We start from the raw sequence: 21,947 nt of genomic DNA on the forward strand, positions 1-21,947 counted from the left end.
GTGTAAAGTCTTGATTTGAAACAGATGTAATAGAGTTGGTTAGTAATTCGTGAATGTAGTGTTGTTATTTTAATCTCAGATTTTTTATTCTGGATTTTCAGAAAATAGAATAGGGTGACGATTGAGATAATTATGATTTGGATAATTTTCTATTTTAATTTTGTGGGAATTTGGGTGTGACATGAATTCTTATGGAGAATTGTTGATGGTTTATAGATTTCGTCATTTTCTTTGGGATACACATTTACGCCGTTACCAAGTTCTTAGTATTTCGACTCGATGAAACAAATGGCATTCTCCAGTGGATTCAGGTGAAAAGCGTGGGTGATCAAATGTTATTTTGGGTGGAAACTCTTCTCTGTCTATCTCGGCTAAGGGCATTCCAAGTTTCAAAGGTCTTCACTGATATGATGATTGGCCTTATTTTTTTAATGGAGGTGATGGACATTCGTGCTCTGACAATGGTGTTTTCTATTTGGATGACAAACAGCATTGAGTCAATTTTGGTTTTGATAACTCTAATCCATGTAACTAGACAAGTATCCCATTTTCTCACATACACAAGCCATGAATTGGAGTTGAGGGCCGCGTCTTTTTTTTCAATAATAATGCATTAATGCTTGAGGGCTGATGTCAACCCAAGGCTTTACGAAAAAAAACAGAAAAGGTCAATCCCAGGCGTCTACAGACAATTTTCAATCATAAAATGTTACTTCAATTGATCCACGTCAGCAAGATATAACATATCCTATTCAATCAGAATCTACTATTTTCAATCTATCTGATCATGCACGTCAAGATTATTACGCACACCAATGGTTTGGTAATTGGTACACCAAATCACAATAGAATAGTGAATACGATTTGCAGGTTTGCGTTTTTCAACCCAATAGTTTTTCTCGATAGGCTATAAAAAAAAAAATATTTGACAACTTCCTACCCGCCATCGACAAAAGAGTATGGGGAAATTAACATTTTTTTGACTAAATTAAATTCTCAATTCTCCATTTTGCCCCTCTCTCTTATCTCATTCTCTCTCATCCTTATAGATAGAAAAATAAATTTGATAAAATTAGATTATTAAAAATCAATTATGTGGGGCCTTATTTTCTGCCCACCATTGTCAGTGGCATATAGAGCATTTCTATATGTAAGTAAATTAATAGTAATAGTATTGACGGGTTGGTGTTTTAACGCACCATTGGATCACAAATTTCGTCATATTTGATGGGAGAGCGCACCATTAGACTTGGCCTTATGGTCTTGAGTAGTTAGTACAGATTGGCTTTGTATGTAGTTCTCGGCAAGGGAGACCCACAAGATATAAATTATATTGATGATAGATTAATTCCAACATCCCCACATCATCACATGGTGCATCATTCATCCCATATTCAATCCTCTATAAATTAGGAGCACACTACACATAAACTTCTCATCCTCTTAAAAGTGTATGTTCTCTTTCAACATTTCAAGAAAAATAATGTCACATTTAAAAGCCTTTTTTGTTATGGGATTCCTCCTAACTGTTGTTCTTCTGGTTACTTCTTCTGAAGTAGCAGCAGCCGAGAGTCAAACTGCTGAAGCTAGTGAGTCTAATTATTATATAAGTGATGTATTAATAAACCTAATTACCTTCTTTCTTGTACCTAGTTTTTGAAATTTCTATGCATGATATTAAAATATGTCTACGAGGAACACTAGCAATAATCTAGTTGTGAGATACATACGTTTGCAAAACAGTAGTGACTCGAGTTGCGACACAGTAACACAGTACATACCATACCACACTGAAAGACATAGTGCTTGAGGCCTATTAGCATTGCCTAGCTCTTAGCAGACCTGAAATGCCACCTTCTAGTAGTATATGTGGTAACGCCTAATTAAGTTATATGTTCATTCTCGTAATTTCATTACAATACATACATTATATCTTTAAGATTTTATATTAATTAAGTAATGCATTAATCATTCTCATTAACAACTCCTGTGCTATTTCGTTGGCAGAGAACAATAAGGATGTTGAGGATGCTAAATATGGTGGATACTATGGTGGAGGCAAAGGATACCACGGTGGATATGGAGGATACCGTGGTGGAGGCAAAGGATACCACGGTGGATATGGAGGATACCATGGTGGATACCATGGCGGACATGGTTGATAAAACGGTGGAGGGGGTTGGTTACAACGGTGGAGGAGGTCGTGCGTGGTGGGTGCCGTTATGGCTGCTGCCGTTGTTGCAATTACGTTGTATCCGAAACCAAACCCCTTAACTAGAAACGCTAATGTATGCATCCCTTGTTTGATATAAATAAACTCACGGTGTAGTGTATATATGCCGTGTTTGTACTCGAATAACAGCAGTTGCATTGAAAATATGTTGGTTCTGCTTTTACGGTTCCCAAAATATATAAATTTCAGTATTGAATCGAAGGACATAAAATTATATGTAAAATATGTTTTTTCGCTGATATATTATATGTAAGAGTTCATGGTTGTTACAAAATATAAAAACATAGGGGACACACACAGCTGATGACACTCCATAAGTGAGACAGATCCTCTCATTTTTAGTCGCCATTAAATAGATAGTGTAACTGGGCATTTCTATATGAGACAATGAAGAGCAAGCTTGGAACCACACTCCCATCATAGTTTCCTATAACCATGTGTACAAGCTACCTCTCTTTTGCTAGTTACTTCCATGTTCAGCATAAAAAGAATTGTGACTCCCAAATACAAAGAAAAAGATCCAGTAACTTGACATGCAATTCCGAATACATCCACAAGCAGAGTGTCAGATTGCTACTCCATCTGTATAAATTTTCACACGAGGAGGTACATCTGAATGCCAAATCACATCAATAATTTTAAGATCATGTCTATCAGTAATACCAATGCTAATAGCTCATTAACATCATTATACATACTTCCCTTCGATATAACATTCACCTCCACTATCCATGGCCTGGGTAAGTTTTGAGCTGATAACAAATTGATCTGCAATAAAAAAAATAACTGAGTTAACATTTCACCAGTTAAAGAAAATCACAGAGGGAACAACGTACAGGAAACATTAAAGATCTCTCTGCCTTCCAGAACATAAACAGTTGGTACCTTTCTGCACAACTAATTTCCACGTGGAGAGCGTTCTAGAAGGAAGAATGTAGGATTCCCGTACCATCTTGCTCCAACTAACATTTTCTTACTGCTCACTAGCTACATCATAGCTTCGTTAAAGGGAGAGGAGGTCATTGGTTGGAGTTGCCCATAGTGAAGTATCATACGTAGGTTCCTCAGGATTAGGTACTGCCATCATTCTATCTCGAAGATGTTGATTGAAATCATTCAGGAGTGCATCTTCCATTCCATCTTCAATGAAATCCCCATTTATCCTTGTAGGCCTGAACAATTTATCATGGTATTTGCAAGATCTATAATCCTTTGTCTAAACCAACAATCATCTGGAATAGTTCACTTTAATTCCATTACTAACAATCCATTCTGACTTTCTGGGCCCGATTGTACAAGACGGATAGCACTCGAGATTCTGTAAAAAGATAAATCGGATTGCCACCCCTCTTTAGGTATTACCTTTTCATAGAACTGAAGCATTGCGACTGTGTGGTAAAACTTCCCATGCCTACCTGACCATGGAGCTGAAAATTTCAGGTATTCCTTTTTCATAGAACTAAACCATTGCGACTGAACAACTAACATGCACAACATCCATTTTGGGTTGGGCATGTGGCAAAAATGGTGTACCCCCTGAAGGATTTGCATAAGCAATTGATCTTTTGCCAATTTCATGATCCATCTCTGAAGTTGATGAGAAAAAATATCAATATACATAAAGCACGAATATATGTCAAAGATGTTCTCATAACAATTGGGCATTTCTATCCAGGATTTGGAGACTTTTTCTATGCACGAATACTAAATATAAGCTAGTTAACATAGAGTAAATAGCCTCGTATTGTGAATGAGATCTATCTCCAGAGGTAAATATATTTTTTGTATTCTCTATATACACCCAACTACAACCAGCAAGCTTCCTGACTTCTCCTCCTCTCATCTTTCCCCTTATCCTACACATCTCCCTCCAGTTTCCTTCTGCAGCATAAACATTAGCCAATTGCACATATCGAGCCCCATTGTCCGCTTCTATTCTTAACAATGTCTCTTCCGCTTCTCTGGCCAACTCCATACTCTCATTTGTCATGCAAGCATTCAAGAACGTTCCCCAAATCACAGCGACTCGCTTAACAGGGATCTCTTTCATCAACTCCACCGCCTTTGTCTAAACAGTTGGTTCTCCCATACAGATCAACCATACAAGAATAATGGTCAATTTCAGGTAATATTCCATAATCTTGTTTCATGGAAGCAAAGTATTTGTCCCCTAGTTCAACTAACCCAACATGTCCACAAGCAGAGAGAAGCACTATAAAGGTGATCGCATCAGGAGTGATACTGCGCTCCAGCATCTCCTCAAATGGTCTGATAGCTTTATTTTCATATCCTTGATGAGCATAACCAGCTATCATCGAATTGTACATGACCCTATCTCTACAAGGTGCTCACTTAAAAATTCTTTCTGCATATTCTATCTCGCCACATTTTGCATACATATCGGCCGAACTACTTCTCAGTCTCTCATCCAACTTAATTCCCATTCTCACCATGTATGTATGAATCTGCTTTCCAGGATGTAATGCTGCTTGTATAGCACACCCACCAAGCACATTGATGAGAATCAAAGCATCAGGAACTTGTGTTTCGTTTGTGTTGAAATCCAAGAAAAGTTCAAATACTGCGTACAATTCCGCAATCTAACATACCCAGAGAACAAAGCCGTCCAAACAACAGAGTTCTTTTCCTTTAATGAATCAAAAAGTCTCCTTGCCTCAACCATGTACCCTCTAGAAGAATGCCCCACAATCAAAGAACTCATGGAGAAAACATTTTCAGTCCCAGTCGACGCATTGACCAACTCTGCATACTCAATATTGTCACACTTGCAGTACATATCCACAATGCCACTACATATCCATTCAAACACAACCCATTCTTTAAAATCTCGTAACTATGGATTTTTTGAACAAGCTCGAACAAGCACTCAGCACAGAGGTAAAAGTATGCTCATTCCATCTCATTCCAATCTCCCCCATCAGAACAAACAACTCTAATGCCTTGCCCAAACATCCATTCTGAGCATACCCAGATATTAACGTGTTCCAAGACACCGTATCATTCAACTCAGAAAATCTCCAAAACAATTCCTAAGCCATATCCATGTCCCCTTCCCGACAACAAGCCGCAACCATGGCATTCTTAGAAACTAAATCCATCAACCCACTACTCCCTTTAAACACTCGAAGCGTCATCAAAACTCCCACATTTCAAATACATATATCTATCAAGGAACTCACAGCGAACGAGTTCGAGTCATAGCTGTTTTCACCATGCACGAATGTAGTTGCTTTCCATAAGACAATACCAATAACTTGGCAGTCAAGTTAAGCATTGCCGTGAGAGTGAACTCATCAAATGGTGTCGGTAATATGATGTAAGTGCCAACCTTTATGGGTTGCACCAATATAATTTGACAAATGTCTTCTTCTGTAATTCTTATTATGCATTCCTTTTGATGTTCTCAATCTATTTATTGGTGAAACTTTTAGTAATGAAGTTATAAATGAACTTATTTTTGGACAATATAGCTATACATGCGAAGGAAATTATTCCTTAATTACCATAATTTTTTATGTTCTCAAAAACTACATAATGATTATGAATTTTACATGCTCAAGAAGGTTCATCCAATTGTGGGTGTTATTTGGAAAACGGCCACAAGCGTACATACAAAACAGGCTGCACATACACTAAGAACTCTCTCATCCCTAAAAGTGAGCAAATTATTCCAGGGAAGGTTTCTTGGTATTGAGCAGAAAGACTAGTCCATTCTTGTTGAATTGATTTTGTACCAGTCTTTACTTGGGGTAAGTAACAGTAGATATAGCTCCCACGGATATAGAATCACATCAGCCCTTCATTACGAAGATACTGAACAATCTTTGATCGTAACTCTGGAGGAATGCGAACAGGCCGGTAGTTTTTGTCAAGGCAGATTGCTGTTGCCTTAGCTTCCAGAATGGGCTGAAAGAAACGAAAGAAACAGAGTGATACTGTGTGTCTTCAAGTCATTCAGACATGTAAGGAAAAGTTCATATATTGAAGCACCTCTTGATTTGGTAGCTTGCAAACGGCATGTTCAAAGAATATCCTGGCAGCTGAGGATCCCGAGATCCTCACCTTCACTACAAATCTATCACCACTCTGGTAGAGCACAAAACAATGTCCGAGAGACAGAGTTAGCATATATGTCAGTAATTAATGTAATACATGACGTAACAAAGATGGTATGATGTTTAAAGCATTACTCTTAAGGGTCCAAGAAACTTCAGTGACATTTCTGATAATGCCAAAGCTTCGCCATTACGGGCAACTGCATCTGCGCTGACGCCCATCCTTTCAAACAGCTCATGACGACCTGATCAACATCTTGAACAAACTATCATTACGATGAGAAGGCCAAATGAGGTCAGTGACTGTTAAATCTGTAGTCTCTGAACTAATGATCAGTCCAGCATCAGGAATGTTAAAATTAGTCCAAAGCATTAAAATATCTGTCAAAAAGAAACTTACCATGTTGGCAATAACTTGCATAAACAGCATTGTTTACAACTCCATACTGATCTAGTTCATAATCTCTGACCTTAAGTTCAACTTCAAAAAAACCAATCATTCTGTAATGTAGGAAACGAAAGGATTTTAAATCCAAATTTCAGAATAATAAAAATTAAATATGTGAGATGTGATTGGTTACCCTTTCCCTCCTTGAACATCAAATGCCTTGACATTAACATTCCTCACAGGAGGAAGAAATTGGACACCACGTGTTGACAAGAAAAGCTTCCCATGACTGTAATCTGACGGCCAAGAAACATGGAGGAGTTTAGTTGGATAGGTGACATTGTAAGATGACATAGCACGTGAGGGTGGCAAACTCACGTGCAATCTGGATGTGAGAGACTGAACCATCTCACTCTCTGTGGATTTTGTGAAAAGAAATGGGATATGGAGAACTCGAGAGAATGGGAGGAGAAATTGAAGATTGGGATACGGGAGTGGAAAGTAGAGGTGTCATAAAATTGAGGTTTCGTTACGATCAATGAAAAAATTTATGGGCAAAATTGTTAATATGACAGAAGTACCAAACAGTCAAACACCTACCATTACAACAAGTCCAACGGAATAGGGGATGCTAAAATTGCTACATAGGCTTTTTAGAGCAAGTATAATGGGAGCTATATGGGCTGCTAAAGTCAAATATTACAAAAATGTCATTCCAATGTGACTGTTAAAAGGGTCTTAAATTTGGATAGCAGCTGCTATAATAAGTTCGGGAGACGGACGACAACTTTATGTTGGTCCCTTTACAGTTAAATTTCACCGGACACTTGCGTAAATCCGCCATCCATCTAAAAAAATTCAAAATAATAAAACAAAGGCGGCAAAAACTATGCCATGTCCGTGATCATTTAGCCCTTCAAAAGATGGAAAAGAGTGGTGTGGAACGCTGATTGGATTGGTTTTTTTATTTTGGGGAGCCAAATTTGGTTGGGCAAACTAAAAGGCCTATGTGGCACTTTTAGCAGCCCAATTTAGCAGCTCTCCATTGGATTTGTTCTTAGCCCAGTAATATTTGGCAACCCAAAACAAAAAAAAACCAATCCAATCACACTTTTTAGTAGTTGTTAAGTTCGGTATACGGATAACAGAAACATGTCTGTTAACTTGCAACAGACGGCGAACACTATACCGTATGTATATGACAATTACTAAAAATACACAAATCCCTTCTTTTCAAGTTTTTTATTACGCATAAACGCGGCCTCATCGTCCATTCTGAGATCATTCATTTAATTAAAATGGAAAACATACAATAGAGTTTCTGCCATCTGTCTACAAGTTACCAACAAACAGCAGAAACTATACCGTCCGGCTCCCGACAACTTATTATGGCACCTGCTAGCTAGCGAAAGTCTTTCACTATGTTTATAATAGCTTCCAAATTTAAGACATTTTTAGTAGCCCCATTTCTATATGGTCATTTCTCAGCCTAGCACCCCATTCGACTTACTCTTATTCAAAACATTTCGATTCCTGAAATTCGATATGATGAAAGATTGAAACTTTGAAAGTATGAAATTTCACATTTTCATGTGCCATATATAGTGTATTTATCAGGTGTTGCACAAATTCACCTCTTTAATAAAACCGGCTGCTTATTTACACCCCTTCACCAGAGTCACAGTCACTACCTTTGCTGGCCAAAAATCTCAAAAAAACGTTATTAAAAATCTTATCCAAGCGCGCAATCTCCATCACCACCTTCTTCTTCAAAATCATCCCATGCCAATATATTTTTATCCCTCCTATTTCTTCAACCCCTTTTCTCTAACAAGCTAAAATTTCACATAATGTTTTCGTAACAGATAAAACTGAAAATAATAAAAAAAACAAGTATAAAAAAATGGCATTGGCATTTTCAACAGCTAAACTAACAGAACACCCATTATTTCACAACTCATATTCACTAAACCTCTTTTCTCTTCTTCAAAACCCTCTTTTCTTTATCTTAAACCTTTTTCTTCTATTACTACTTCTTCAGTTAGAACTACAGAACATAGTAACAACTCCAAAACCCGTAAAAACTATAAAGAATCTTCAAAAAGAAGTGTGCATTCTGCTCCTTGGATAAAGAAATGGACACCCATGACCTCAAAAGTGGATACAATGAAGAAAAATCCCAACTTGGTGAAAAACAAGAGGAAAGAGGAAGAAGAGGAGGGGGAGGGGGAGGAAGAAGTAGTTGAGCATAAGTATTTTGATGGAAATAAAGGGAAGAATTCAATTGAAAGAATTGTTCATAGGTTGAGAAAGTTAGGTGTAGGGTCAGATGATGATGAAGTGGAGGAGGAGGAAGTTTTGGAGGGAAATGAGGATGGGGTTGATAATGTGGGGTTTAATGGTGAGGAGAAACTAGGGGACTTGTTACAGAGAAATTGGGGTAGACCCGATACGATTATTGATGACGAGGAGGTAGATGAGAGTATGCTTTTGCCATGGGAAAGGGGTGAGAGTAGAGTTGTGGGAGAGGAGGGGGAGAAGTTTAAGGATAAGAGAGTGAGAGCGCCGACATTGGCGGAATTGACTATTGAGGATGTGGAGTTGAGAAGGTTGAGGACACAGGGAATGACATTGAGGGAAAGGATTAATATACCGAAAGCGGGTGTTACTACTGTGATAGTGGAAAAGATTCATGAGAAATGGAGGAAAGCTGAATTGGTTAGGCTTAAGTTCCATGAAACGCTTGCTCATGATATGAGAACTGCACATGAGATTGTTGAGGTTCGTGCATTTTCTGTCTGTTAATTTGGATATTGTGTGCATTGTTAGTTGTTCTTTCCGTTTGGTGAAAGATATATTTGCTGCAAACTGTTGAGTTAACTTCAATTTAAATTCTTATACGTAACAATTGTATAACCAACTAAAATATCAGTATAATTTTGTTGCTTTGTCTATTAATTTTTGTTTTGCTATTGGTAGCTATTGTACATTGTTCTTGATGATTCTCTTTATGTGATCAGCGTCGAACAGGAGGCCTAGTTATCTGGAGGTCGGGAAGTGTAATGGTTGGTATTTCGTGGGACTAACTATGAAAGACCTTCTTCCAGACCTCAATCTGTTGATAGTAAGGCTGACACCCTTTTTGTCCCCGACATTCCATCTGCAGATGACCCTCAAAATGGCAATGATTCTACTTCAGTCTCCGAAAAGATTGAACAATCAATAAGAGATCCAATTCCTGTTGAGAGCTTGACAGAAGAGGAAATAGAATACAATAGCCTACTAGATGGCCTAGGTCCTCGCTTTGTTGATTGGTGGGGTACCGGGTGGTTACCAATAGATGCTGACTTGCTTCCTCCAACGATCCCTGGTTACAAAACTCCTTTTAGACTTCTTGCTACTGGCATGCGTTCACGACTGACCAATGCAGAGATGACCAACATACGGAAGCTTGCAAAGTCACTTCCTTCTCATTTTGCCCTTGGTATTGTTTACTTTCATTGCCATATGATTCACAGAGTAAAATAGTACCTTAATATAGCTCTTTTCCTCTGGCATTCTGTCTGTTGTCCTCTAATCATTAATATTCCTTTTTTAAAGGGAGAAACAGAAATCATCAGGGGTTAGCCTCTGCCATTGTGAAGCTCTGGGAGAAAAGCTTAGTTGCAAAGATTGCTGTCAAGCGTGGGATTCAAAATACAAACAACAAGATTATGGCTGAGGAGCTAAAGGTATGTCTTTTTCTTATTAGTTAATTTGGAATGATCTGTCACTATTTGACAATTATGACTTGATTTTCCGTGCATGATTAAATTATGTTTCTTCTTTGTAATGCTTATGTGTTATATTGCAGGGAATAGAAGTTTATAGTTGTATTTAAATTTATTTTCAACCATTAGGCAGTAGAAACGATCATCTCATACAAATTTGATTTCAAGTTTGGGACTGTGGCGTCTTTATTGTTGAGGAATTTCAATTTCCTGACCTGCATAATTTGAGGGTGATTTCTAGTACTTTTGTTACACATTTTAGTCATTCTTTTTCGACGAATAACATGTTATTCATTTTTATTGAATCTATTAAATTTTGTAGTGCATTGAAATTTATCCATTTAAATTTGATCTATCATATCTGGACATCACATACCTAGAACGTTATCTCGTGAGCTTGGAAGTGCACACTCAGTTATTCGTGCTTTTGCAATCAAGTTGTACAAATTCAACAATGTTTCAACTATCTTGCAGATGCTAACGGGAGGTACCTTACTGCTGCGGAACAAGTATTACATTGTCATATATCGTGGAAAGGACTTCCTCCCAACAAGTGTAGCTGTTGCTTTGGCAGAAAGGCAGGAGTTAACTAAAGAGATTCAAGGTGTTGAGGAGAAAGTGAGGGGTGGAGCAGCTGAGACTGCTTCAGTTGAAGGAATTGAAGAGATTCAAGATGTTGAAGAGAAAATGAGGGGTGGAGCAGCTGAGACTGCTTCAGTTGAAGGAATTGAAGAGATTCAAGATGTTGAAGAGAAAATGAGGGGTGGAGCAGCTGAGACTGCTTCAGTTGAAGGAATTGAAGGGAAGCCACTTGCAGGTACCTTGGCTGAATTTCATGAAGCTCAAGCCCGATGGGGAAAAGAAGTAGCAGCTGAAGAGCTTGAGAAGATGAAAGAAGAGGCTACCAGAGCTAAAAAAGCTAGGGTGGTCAAGAGGATTGAACATAAATTGGGTGTTGTGAGTATCTATCCTTGTGAATTTTACTGTTTGAAAATAACAAAATTTCCCTAAGATTATCATACACATCATTTATCTGCTCCAAAATTAAAAGGGAAAATTGACGTGTCTCATTGGATTGAAGAGGGCATTTATCTAGCCATTTTGAAATTGGATGATACAGGTTATGTATTCACTGTTTTCTGAAAAGATAAAGCGTAGGAGATTACGTGCTGAATATGAGATGCATAGTTGCAGATTTGCATGAATTTACATCATTTTTTTATTAATTTTTTTCCAACTGGATTTGGGCTTTTACTGACCGAAAAAAAAGAGAGAGCAAAAAGTCTTTAATCTTTTGTGTTTACTCTTTACGTGGTTTCATCATAGAAAAGCCAAGACCCATGGTCTGAGTCAAATTCTTGTGATATTTTATTAGCACTCTATTGGTATTGATGAGTATCGGGTTGTCTGATTGAGCTGGATGTTCATTGCATGAACAGGCTCAAGCAAAGATGTTGCGCGCAGAAAAACTACTGGCAAAAATTGAAGTATCAATGATTCCGGTTGGTCCTTCTGATGACCAGGAGACAATAACAGATGAAGAACGCTTTATGTTCCGGAGGGTTGGCTTGAAAATGAAGGCATACTTACCTATTGGTTAGTGTTTGTTCATCGTATAATCATGTCCGTTGCTAAAGTTTTGTTTATTTATTCTCTTTTTGTTCACAATGTGCGCAGGCATTCGTGGTGTATTTTCTGGTGTTATTGAAAACATGCACTTGCATTGGAAGCACAGAGAACTTGTAAAGCTAATGTCAAAACAAAAGATCTTGTCCTACGTTGAAGATTCAGCTAGGTTACTGGAGTACGAGAGTGGTGGAATTTTGGTAGCAATTGAAAGAGTTCCCAAGGGTTATGCTCTTATTTATTATCGTGGAAAGAACTATCAGAGACCCATTAGTCTGAGGCCGAGAAACCTTTTAACGAAAGCAAAAGCACTGAAACGTTCGGTTGCAATGCAGCGACATGAGGTTATATCATTTTTTTACGTTATTATTTTCTTTTTCCTTTTCCTAAATTGTAAATACTAATGTTCTGTCCATCAGTTTCTTTATATGCGTGAACATTTGATGAACAAGTTTGAATTATATTTTGAATATGTAATGCAGGCACTTTGTCAGCATATCTCTGAATTGGAGAGAAACATAGAACAGATGAAGTCTGAAATTGTAAGAGGCAATTTCCTTGTTGTTTTTTTTTTTTAATCTACTGTGCTTTGGTATGCATACAGTCATGTAAAACTTCAGAAATTCCTGTATGTTGGACACACACAAATAGTTGAAGCGCATGTGATCTTTGGACATCTTCTTTAGTGTTGATTTTTGTTTGTCTTTAAATTTCCATAAATTACTTGTTTTCCTTTATGCTTTTCCAGAGTGCTGATTTGGTATGTAATAAAAATCTTATCTCTAACATTTGTGACTGCAAGCCATAAACTAAGTCTGTAATTATCTTTATGAATGTTCAGGGTGACTCTAAAGATTCAGAGGACAAAAGTACGTGGAGCTCAAAGGATGAGAGTCGATTTGAGCTTACTCAAGTGAGACATACTATTTTCTTTGGAACGTAGGATTTCTCTTTTACTTGTTGTATAACAACAGTGATGTTATATAATGTGTAGAGTGAAGACGAAGATTCTTCTATGGAGCCTGATGATGATGAAGATGATCTTGTTGATGATGAAGATTATGGTGATTCTGATGATGAGGATCTCGATTGGGAAGATGATGAAGAACCGGACTCGTGAAAATTTGGAATCTTGATACATGATTTTGGCAAAGAGTGTTGCTCAACATCAGAATATTGTCCAACAGGTGACATGGTATCAGGTATAAGTTCTGAATGGAAGTATTTTGCTGTGTGCTCAAAACATATTTGTTTTTCCCTGTCTTTAATTCTTGTCTTGTTTTTTAAAATATAGCAGAAGATCCTTACATATATGATTTGAGAGCTTATTGATTGGAAAAACCCTAAATTAAAATAGACAATGTGATTTCATGTCCACTGTGTAAAGAACTAGAGTCCCTATTTGAGCATTTCTTGATCAGTAGTATGGCAAAAGGATGTCTTGCGGAGAGTTGGTGAAAAGAATCGACCTATCTGCTATCTCAAGCACACAACAATTTCAACTGGACCTTCGCTCTGATTGTACCTTAACCTACACAAGGAAATGTCTTAGTACTTAAAATTAGTGATCTTGAAGCTTTTCAAAAGGACTCAATAAAATTAGGGCTTCTCCGAATGGCTCTTAATAGTAAGGGTGGAATTTGAGCTGAGCGGCTCGGGATCGAGCTCGTTCATTTAGGTAAATGAGCCAAGCTTGAGCCTATATTATAGCTTGTGTAACTAACGAGCTTAATGAAGCTTGGCTTGATAAGCTCAAATAGCATCTTTTGCAGTGTAAAATAACCAAGCTACTCGGGCTCGGCTCGCTAAAAGCTCGGCTCGGGCTTGTTCATATAATATATGAGCCAAGCTTGAGCTTATTTCAAATCTCGCTTAATAAACGAGCTGAGCTTGAGCACAGTAAAACTCGGCTTGATTAGCTCGAATACCACCTTTACTTAATAGCTTCACTTAGTTTTCAGATTGTTTATATGCTAAATGGTTGTTTGGTACATACTCATTTTCTTCTGATATAAGGTAATTTAACTATGCTCATGAGCTCATCTCACACAAGAACAAAGGAAAATGGATGTGATGTCTGGTATCAATTTGAGGCTAGATTAGCAAGCATATGTATCTGAGAATGGCATAATATTACTTTCCCAATGCAGCTAAACTGTGGATCTTATTTATGCTTAATTTCTGAATTGATGAAGAGCTTTGAACAATTTCCCTAACCCCATTGACCCAATTAGAGGAAAAGCTTTGAAGAATAAGTTGTGTTGCTGTATATGGCATTGAAACTTCAGCCTGTCTTGGCCTGTTTATTTATAATTCTTGAAATTTGTTGTCGTTTCACATTCTCCAGAAAAACAGAGAGCTGATCCATAAGCGAGTCTCACCCCGAGAAAGTCCGTGGATTTGGTAGGTCTGTATCAGTTTGAGCAACTGAACTTTTCATCCTCATGGTGTTGTGGACAGACTGGGATCTTTCAGTGAGATGCTTTTGTTTTTTGGCACCAAGTTAAAATGGTCAAAGAGCAAGCAGGTAGACTGTAACATGCAATTCCTGTTGCATTAATGTTAAGGTGCTGTTAATATGTGAATTTTGCATTGTAATCTTGTAATTTGTCTTTGTTTTAAGTTGTCGACTAAGATTTGTAGGCTTAGGAAAGGTTGATCATCTTTTTAACTTGTTTTTAAGTGAAAATAATAATCTTCTTCATTTGTATAAATGAATGTTAGTTTGGTGTGTACCCCTTCTTTTTTGAAGGGGGTGAGGGGAAGAGGGGTTTGATACGTGTTATTGTGTTACCATTTGAAACAACTTCTTCTCTTATTGCCTACAGGGAAAGAGAAATTAATAGTTTGAAGAGACATTTTCTGCACTCTCAGACTAGTCAACTGATCGGTTCTCTGGGAAGTTTGTCGAAGCCAAACAGCCAAACAGAGAACAATAAGTCAATAATATCATTTGTTCACTGAAAACACACGGTAAATAGTAATAAAGAAATGTATGGAACTTCATCAAACGATTACCACTGGGACCTAATTGGAACAAAGCAACGTGTGACTGTAGTTTGTGAGATACCAGTATTGGTCATCCATGGCTACACCATCAAAATTCTCCATGTGTGATATAATTCTAAGCATAGCAGTTATACCCAACGGTGTATAGTAGTTGGTCTGTAAATTTCAAGTTCCGCTTACGGGGAGTTTTCACTTCTTTTAATTATTAAAGCCTTGTGGGGCTGGTGACAAACTGACAATAGCCTTCCTCTTTTTCTTTTTATCCTACAGCCAGTTAAGGGTGGAATTCGAGCTAAACAAGCCGAACTTTATCATGCTCAAGCTCGTCTCGCTAATTACATGAGCTTTAAATTGAGCTCGAGCTTGGTTCATATAGTAAACGAGCGAGCTCGAGCTGAGCTTAAACGAGCCAAGCCGAACCCAAGCCGCTCGGTTATTTTACACTATAAATATGCTATTTGAGCTAAACGAGCGAGCTTCATCAAGCTCATTTGTTACACGAGCTTTAATTTGAACTTGAGCTCGACTCATATAGTTAAACGAGCGAACTCGAGCCGAGCTTAAACGAGCCAAGCCCAAGCCGAGCTCCGAGCCCTCGGCTCAAATTCCACCCTTACAGCCAGTTATGGCTCTACGACCGATTACGTTTAGAGATCAGCGTGGTGCCGCCGTGGCTAGGTCGATGGTGGTGTGGCTACTAAGGCGGGCTAAGGCGAAAGCAAGTCTTTCCGACAGTGCATTTTTGTGATGTGCACTTGACGGGAGTACTTCGGTTGTGATGACATGTCTGTTTAACCTAGTTGCTTGGGTAGTAGGCAACAACTTCTTAAGGAGGATTTAATTAGAAAATAGAAGTATTACAAGCATCTTCTATGCTAGGTCTTCTATTGATGGACATAACGCGTGGTGGGGACTGCCTAAAAGGGATGGAAACTATCTTATAAGCTGCTTATTATCTACTCATCTTTTAATTGCAAGGAAGTTTCTCCAGGGAAATGAAATGTCAAAAGTATATGGCTTACTGATTAATAGTATATCGGTATTTAGGCCATCAAGAAACATATATTCCATGCTTTTCTCCTAGTAGTTTCACTTGGGAGAGTTCCTAGAAGCCAATTCCCCATCAAAATGCCATGCTCAAAGGAACCATTGATAACTTTGTTCTTCAATTGCCCAACCTCATTCCATCTTCTTTTCCTCTTCTTCAACTTCACCTCCATATTGCTTGCCAGATTCTTGTGTTCTCTTTGCCCAAATGGAACCTCCGAAAGGTATTTCTTTCTCCCTCACTCTCTTTCTTTCTCTAGTATTTCATATATTTTTATGTTCTCAGCATCTTTTACTTAATTTTGCAGGGCTAATGATGGATACCAAGCAGTATTTTTACAAGATCTTTGGTTCTTCAGCGAGGACTTTATTAAGAATGAAGACGATTTGGTGGCTGATGACATCATTTATGATGGAGAAGCTCTACTATTTTCGCCTAAGCAAACTACCAAGAATAATCTAGTTCCAACTGAAGAAGGCAGCATGAGCCCCGAGGAGCCTATATTCGAAGACACTGTTGAAGTCTTTGTCACTGAACATTACTTCCCTACTCATAGTCCGCGAACTTCACGTTCTGTACACAGTAAGGACTATTTGATTGAAGAGCACTCTGGGGAAGATGGTGATTCTCTTACGGGGTTGCCAACTGATACAGACTCAACCGCAGATGATTTTCACTCGCCTACTCAACTAGATCGAGAACACGGTTCTTTAACCAACGATGAGACTTCTGAAGGTTTGTCTCATATGCTAGTGAAGTAACATATTTTGTATATTAAAAATGAGGCATGATGTTGATTGTGCTGTTACAGATGAGCACAACAATAAAGGAGATGACAACAACAACAACAACAACACTATGAGGCCTAGTATATCTGAAGATGGGAAGTTTTTAATTTTGGAAGCAGAAAAATTGCAGTCTAAAGCTAAGGGTGAAGAAGAAATCATAGGAGATATATTTACAGATGGATCGACATCTAAGAGTTCTTCAGAATGGAGAAGCTCATTGAACTACAGAGACTCTGGAACAGAGGATCCATTTTCTTCTTCATCTAGGAGAAGTTGCCAAAATTGGGAATCTTATGCAGTATACCGAAAATATGATGAAGAAATGATGTTCTTTGACCGGTATAGTACACAAAGGCTCAGCGAAGCAGGTAATCGATCATTTACTCAGTCATTTTAAATTTTTAACACAATTCATCCAGTTAGATATTAACTGTACTCCTACTTTCAGATTCGCTTAGCTCTATACAAGTGCGTCCTCGATCAGTTTCAGAAAGAATTGTACACAGAATATCAACGATGAATAATAGGACGTCGTCCCAGTTTCATAGGAATCCACATGAAGAACTAGAAGCTGCTTACGTAGCTCAGATATGCTTAGCTTGGGAAGCACTTAATTGGAACTACAAGAATTTCAAACGCTTTAAAGCTTCACGACAGGATGGAGATCCTGGATGTCCTGGTCATATTGCTCAGCATTTTCAGCATTTTCAGGTTCTATTACAACGATTTATCGAGAATGAACCATATGAACATGGCCGAAGACCTGAAGTCTATGCTCGGATGAGGAAGTCAGCTCCTAAATTACTTCAAGTCCCGGAGTTTATAGGTGCTCATCAAACTTTTTATTATTAAATGGCGATTACTTACCACTTAAGTAGTATCTCTCACAGTGTAAAAAGCCGTTTAAAAGTTTCAAGTGTCGTGCATCGATGAATCCAAGAAAGGCTTACTTATATAAAATGGCTGTATATTGCTAGCAACGGCCATCATAGACATTATAATGATTTTCTATGCTGCGACAGTTGATACTTTAGAAAATATTGTTTTTCCAATTGTTTTTGCCTTTAACTTTTTAAAATGAAATGTTTCAATGTGTTTAAGTTTATGTCCAATCCACTTCCGATCCATAAAGGAGAGCGGAGGATTTTGTTAACATCATAATGGTCATGCTATTTATAATTTCTTTAAAGTAATGCACTTGTTATAAATACTGTAACTAATCGTATTCTTTGTTTGTTTTTTGATATTTTACTTGTTGGTTTCTCCAAGGCTCAGAAGATGGTTACAAAAATGCTAATCCAAACACAACAATCTCATCAAACGAGTTTCTTCGAATCATGGAAGACGGCATTAGGACATTCATGAATTTTATCAAGGCGGACAGGGAGAAGCATTGTCAGATATTAAAAAATCTTTTCAAGAGAAACCGTCGAAGTAGAGTTGATCCAATCCTTCTACATTTTATGAAGAAAACAAACAAAAAAGTACGTCTTTTTTTTCTTTGTACTTCAGTCTTTCATTGTCAACTTTAATGTGTAACACTTCAAGTACTATATAGCTAGACTCTTCTCTAAATAAAATCACATTGTTAACATGCAGAAAAAGAAGAAGATTAAAGACCTCTATAGGGCAGGAAAATGCTTTAGGAAAAAAAGGCTGAAGAAAGAGGATGAGATGGAGATTGTGATGAGTCTAGTTGATTTAAAAGTGGTGTCAAGGGTACTAAAGGTGTCTGGTATTACTGATGAACAGTTGAGGTGGTGTGAAGAAAAGATGAGCAAAGTTAAAGTCGTAGAAGGAAAAATACAAAGAGATTCTTCCCCACTTTTCTTCCCTACACATTGACATTTGACCCACCAAAGTATGTTGGTTGATGACTAGATCATGAATGTGCCATGGATTCCTTACTCAGGAATGAATATTCCACGTACCCTTTTGTAAATATTGTACAGAAATGCATATAGAAATCTCAGTATCAAAGTGACTACATGTGGCTGACAGTGTGACACAGGACATCCATAAAGATTTGGATCCATTAAAGAAGGATAAAGATGATGTGTTTATGTGATCTCATTAGTCATTAAAGGCAGAATGGCTGAAACAGATGAAAGAAGAAGAAGATATACACAATGGTAGCTTTAACTTTAGCTTTTTAATTAGAGTTTATCTACATGAGATTTGAGTTAAAAAGAAGAGAGGCAAAGCTGCCCAGTACATGCATGGTTTGCATCAAAATGGAAGCACATGGAAACACTCTAAAGGAAGAGCGTTGTATGACCCACTTATATTAGGGAAGAAGTTACAAATAAGTATGCAGTCTCTCGATAGTAATATGTTACATACTTGACTATGCTGTTGATTGCCAATATAATGAGATGAAATGCTGTATCACTCAGTAATTCCTTTATGCAACACGTGCGCCCTTGGTTTATTGCTCACGGCAAGTATTGTTGCACTTTGGTCCTAAAACCCGTGGATGGAAGTTTGAAGGTATTGCATTACACAAGCCGATGTCATCCACTGTAAAGGCATAATCAGTCCCTCCAAGCTAGGAATAACAATCCAATCGATCTTTTTGCAGGTGGTTGTACATGTACTACTACGAATTATGACAAAGATTCCTCCCTGTTATTTGTAGCTTGTGCACGTCAACAGAATCCAAAATCAGATTGAAAAATCAATAATTCTAGGTGTCCATATCATTCACCTATATTCAGTTGATTTGTATCGAGATGCGTTCCAACATGATTTTAATGCAAATCAACTTTACTGGTATGTAACGAGTGTTCTTTTGTTTGTTAAAAGCTACGATGAATTAAGAGATAGGACAGTAGAAAATGATAGAAGGCTTTATAGAGGAACCTTTGACCTCAATACAACAATTAAGATAAGTGATAGGTCATATTTATTCCATATTCACTGCACCTTATATAAGTTTTTGATTACAACAGACTCTCTACGGACAGAGTTACAACTACTTACTCAACCTAAACTTGCTACTATCTCCATAAGACTAGTTATTTCCTACTTATTAGTAACTAAATCAAGACTTATTCAAATAGCACAAACGATTAGAAGTTCTCTTGAAAATTTGTACTACTCATTCAAGTTGATAGGAGAAAATGCACGGGATTGAACAAACAAAACCCTAGAATTACAAATGTGTCCGCCAAAGATAATCAAGTGAGTGCACAATGTTTTTGGGCCGGTGGGATATGTGGCCCAAAATGTTGTTTGGTAGGTTTTTGTCTATCTTTACTCTCCGCCTTTTTCTCTCCAATTTTACCTTTTCTACCCGAACTCACACAACACTCCTCAAAAACTCATCTGTCTCCCGACTACGTCTCATCTCACGTCTCTTTAACACTCCATCTCTCTCAACTACTGGTCTTGGTAATTGCAAAGGGAATAGCGCATTGGAATTGCAAAAAAATTGCTAAAAGAAGTTTGATTCAGTCTCATTCACTTCATTTGTACGAAGACCCTGGGTTTGTTATTTGTGAAGAAAATTGTGTTGGTTTGTTTGCTTTCTTATTGATTTGCATTTTATTTTAGGGTCACTATAGTAAGTTCTTATTGGGCTTTTGTTGAGGTATTCGTTTTGTTTATGGAAGTTGGTATGTGTTATTTGATTGAACTTGGTTGCAAGTTGCTTGATGAAATGTTTACAATAGCATTTTTCTTTCACTAGTAGTCTAATATTCTCGTGTCCCAACAATATTTGTGGTTATTTGCATCATAGTCTTGATAGATGGTAATTGATAGTTGTTTGTACTTCAAATTGAGCCTTCGGGATGCTCAAATTGTATGTGTATTATGTATCTCTTCCCCTTGAATAGCCTTTTTGGATAGCAGTTTTATTTGCCATGAATTTGGGCTTTATAATTTTCTTATCTTGTGATTGTTTTAGTTCATATTACAACTTTTTATGATTCTTTGTTTTTTCCCTCGTTGTTTCAGCCATTTGTAAATTTTGTTGCCTTAGTCGGTCCAGTACAGTCAAGCCTGGTGAAACAGACCCAATAAGTTCAGGTCCAGCCCAGCCCAAGAAAACTGAAATTCCAAATCCACCCTTAACCGACATAGTACCAATTCTCAGCGAGAATTTAATTTTGAACAGATTCAACATTTAAAAAACCATTAAAAAAAACAGTACGTGTCCGAACCTGATTCGGTTTCCAACTAAAAACTATCTACATCCAACGGTCTTGTTGGTCTCAATGTACTTTTTTTTTTTTTTTTGGCTCCTAAAATAAATAAGAAATAGTCCCTAGTCTCTTCCGCCTTACCTTTCTCTCATCTCTCATCTAAATCTTGCTCTTCCTCAAAATAAATTTATTCCAATTCTTTATATTTCTTTTCATTGCCCTCATTTTTTTACATATTCAAACTATAAGGTGATTTCTTCTTCTAATTTTAGTTTACTTTTTATTTTCTTTAATTCCTATTTATAGTTTGAAATTGCTTCTATTAGTAGTTATGTGAGTTTTAGCTTTAGTTTGATTTTCTTGATGTTATTTTTAGCTTCTTTTTGTTAAATTTGTAACTGTGTAGTTAATTTGAGATGTTCAAGGTTGAATATTTTGTTTGGTTTTTCATAACACAACAATTTGAAAATATATATCTATAATCTGTTACACCCAATCTTTTTCTAGATCCGTTTTTGTTTAAGTATGAAATTCTAATTTACGAGTGGGGTTTTTTTTTTCTTCAGATATTTAACAAGTAATTAGTATGGATCAAAGTGTAAATATGGGAAAAGAATCTGCTGTTTGTGAAGAGATGATTTGTCCTAAACCTCGGCGTGTTGGTTCGTTAAATTATAACAGTGTAAATGATTCAAAAGCTGGAATGGAGCTTCTGGATATCATTCTCTCCAAAGTAAGTTTTATATCGTCTTTAAATATACTATCTTATTTTGTTTGTAACTAAAGCTTAGTATAAGAGAGGCTTTGATGAGATTTGTCATCTATGAAATGCCTTTTGAATCCAGTAGTTGCAGAATGGTT

General features: G+C 37.3%; 3 protein-coding genes and 1 pseudogene across 5 annotated transcripts; 2 read left to right on the forward strand and 2 right to left on the reverse strand.

The window, feature by feature from the left end:
• Nucleotides 1-2,038: 2,038 nt before the first annotated feature.
• LOC147521446 (putative pentatricopeptide repeat-containing protein At3g18840 pseudogene) lies at nt 2,039-5,657 on the reverse strand (annotated as a pseudogene). The gene is made up of 2 exons (XR_015198475.1): nt 3,119-5,657; nt 2,039-3,001 (listed from the first exon to the last, which is right to left on the reverse strand). The product of XR_015198475.1 is annotated as a putative pentatricopeptide repeat-containing protein At3g18840 pseudogene (transcript).
• A 68-nt stretch (nt 5,658-5,725) lies between these two features.
• On the reverse strand, nt 5,726-7,331 carry LOC147521447 (acyl-acyl carrier protein thioesterase TE3, chloroplastic-like). The gene is made up of 5 exons (XM_086567482.1): nt 6,891-7,331; nt 6,710-6,810; nt 6,445-6,554; nt 6,245-6,340; nt 5,726-6,160 (listed from the first exon to the last, which is right to left on the reverse strand). Exons 1-5 carry the CDS (start codon nt 7,103-7,105, stop codon nt 6,041-6,043), a joined length of 642 nt encoding a protein of 213 aa, XP_086423608.1. The 5' UTR covers nt 7,106-7,331; the 3' UTR covers nt 5,726-6,040.
• A 1,368-nt stretch (nt 7,332-8,699) lies between these two features.
• EMB1865 (CRS1 / YhbY (CRM) domain-containing protein) lies at nt 8,700-14,807 on the forward strand. The gene is given in 11 exon segments (XM_086567532.1): nt 8,700-9,478; nt 9,718-9,765; nt 9,767-10,181; nt 10,298-10,428; nt 10,942-11,424; nt 11,907-12,063; nt 12,145-12,437; nt 12,576-12,635; nt 12,935-13,006; nt 13,088-13,295; nt 14,441-14,807. Coding segments are annotated over 10 exon segments (2,421 nt in total). The 5' UTR covers nt 8,700-8,842; the 3' UTR covers nt 13,214-13,295; nt 14,441-14,807.
• A 1,276-nt stretch (nt 14,808-16,083) lies between these two features.
• On the forward strand, nt 16,084-19,711 carry LOC147521449 (DNA ligase (DUF1666)). Of its 2 annotated transcripts, none has more exons than XM_086567583.1 (6): nt 16,084-16,373; nt 16,458-16,885; nt 16,962-17,306; nt 17,387-17,764; nt 18,208-18,422; nt 18,538-19,711. In XM_086567583.1, exons 1-6 carry the CDS (start codon nt 16,231-16,233, stop codon nt 18,781-18,783), a joined length of 1,755 nt encoding a protein of 584 aa, XP_086423709.1. In that variant the 5' UTR covers nt 16,084-16,230; the 3' UTR covers nt 18,784-19,711. The 2 variants fall into 2 exon arrangements, with proteins under 2 accessions (XP_086423709.1, XP_086423751.1); XM_086567625.1 differs by having other exon boundaries at nt 16,094-16,373; nt 18,214-18,422.
• The last annotated feature ends 2,236 nt before the right edge of the window (nt 19,712-21,947 follow it).

This window comes from Coptis chinensis, chromosome 1 (assembly GCF_015680905.1).
Source record: "Coptis chinensis isolate HL-2020 chromosome 1, ASM1568090v1, whole genome shotgun sequence".
Lineage (NCBI taxonomy): Eukaryota > Viridiplantae > Streptophyta > Magnoliopsida > Ranunculales > Ranunculaceae > Coptis > Coptis chinensis.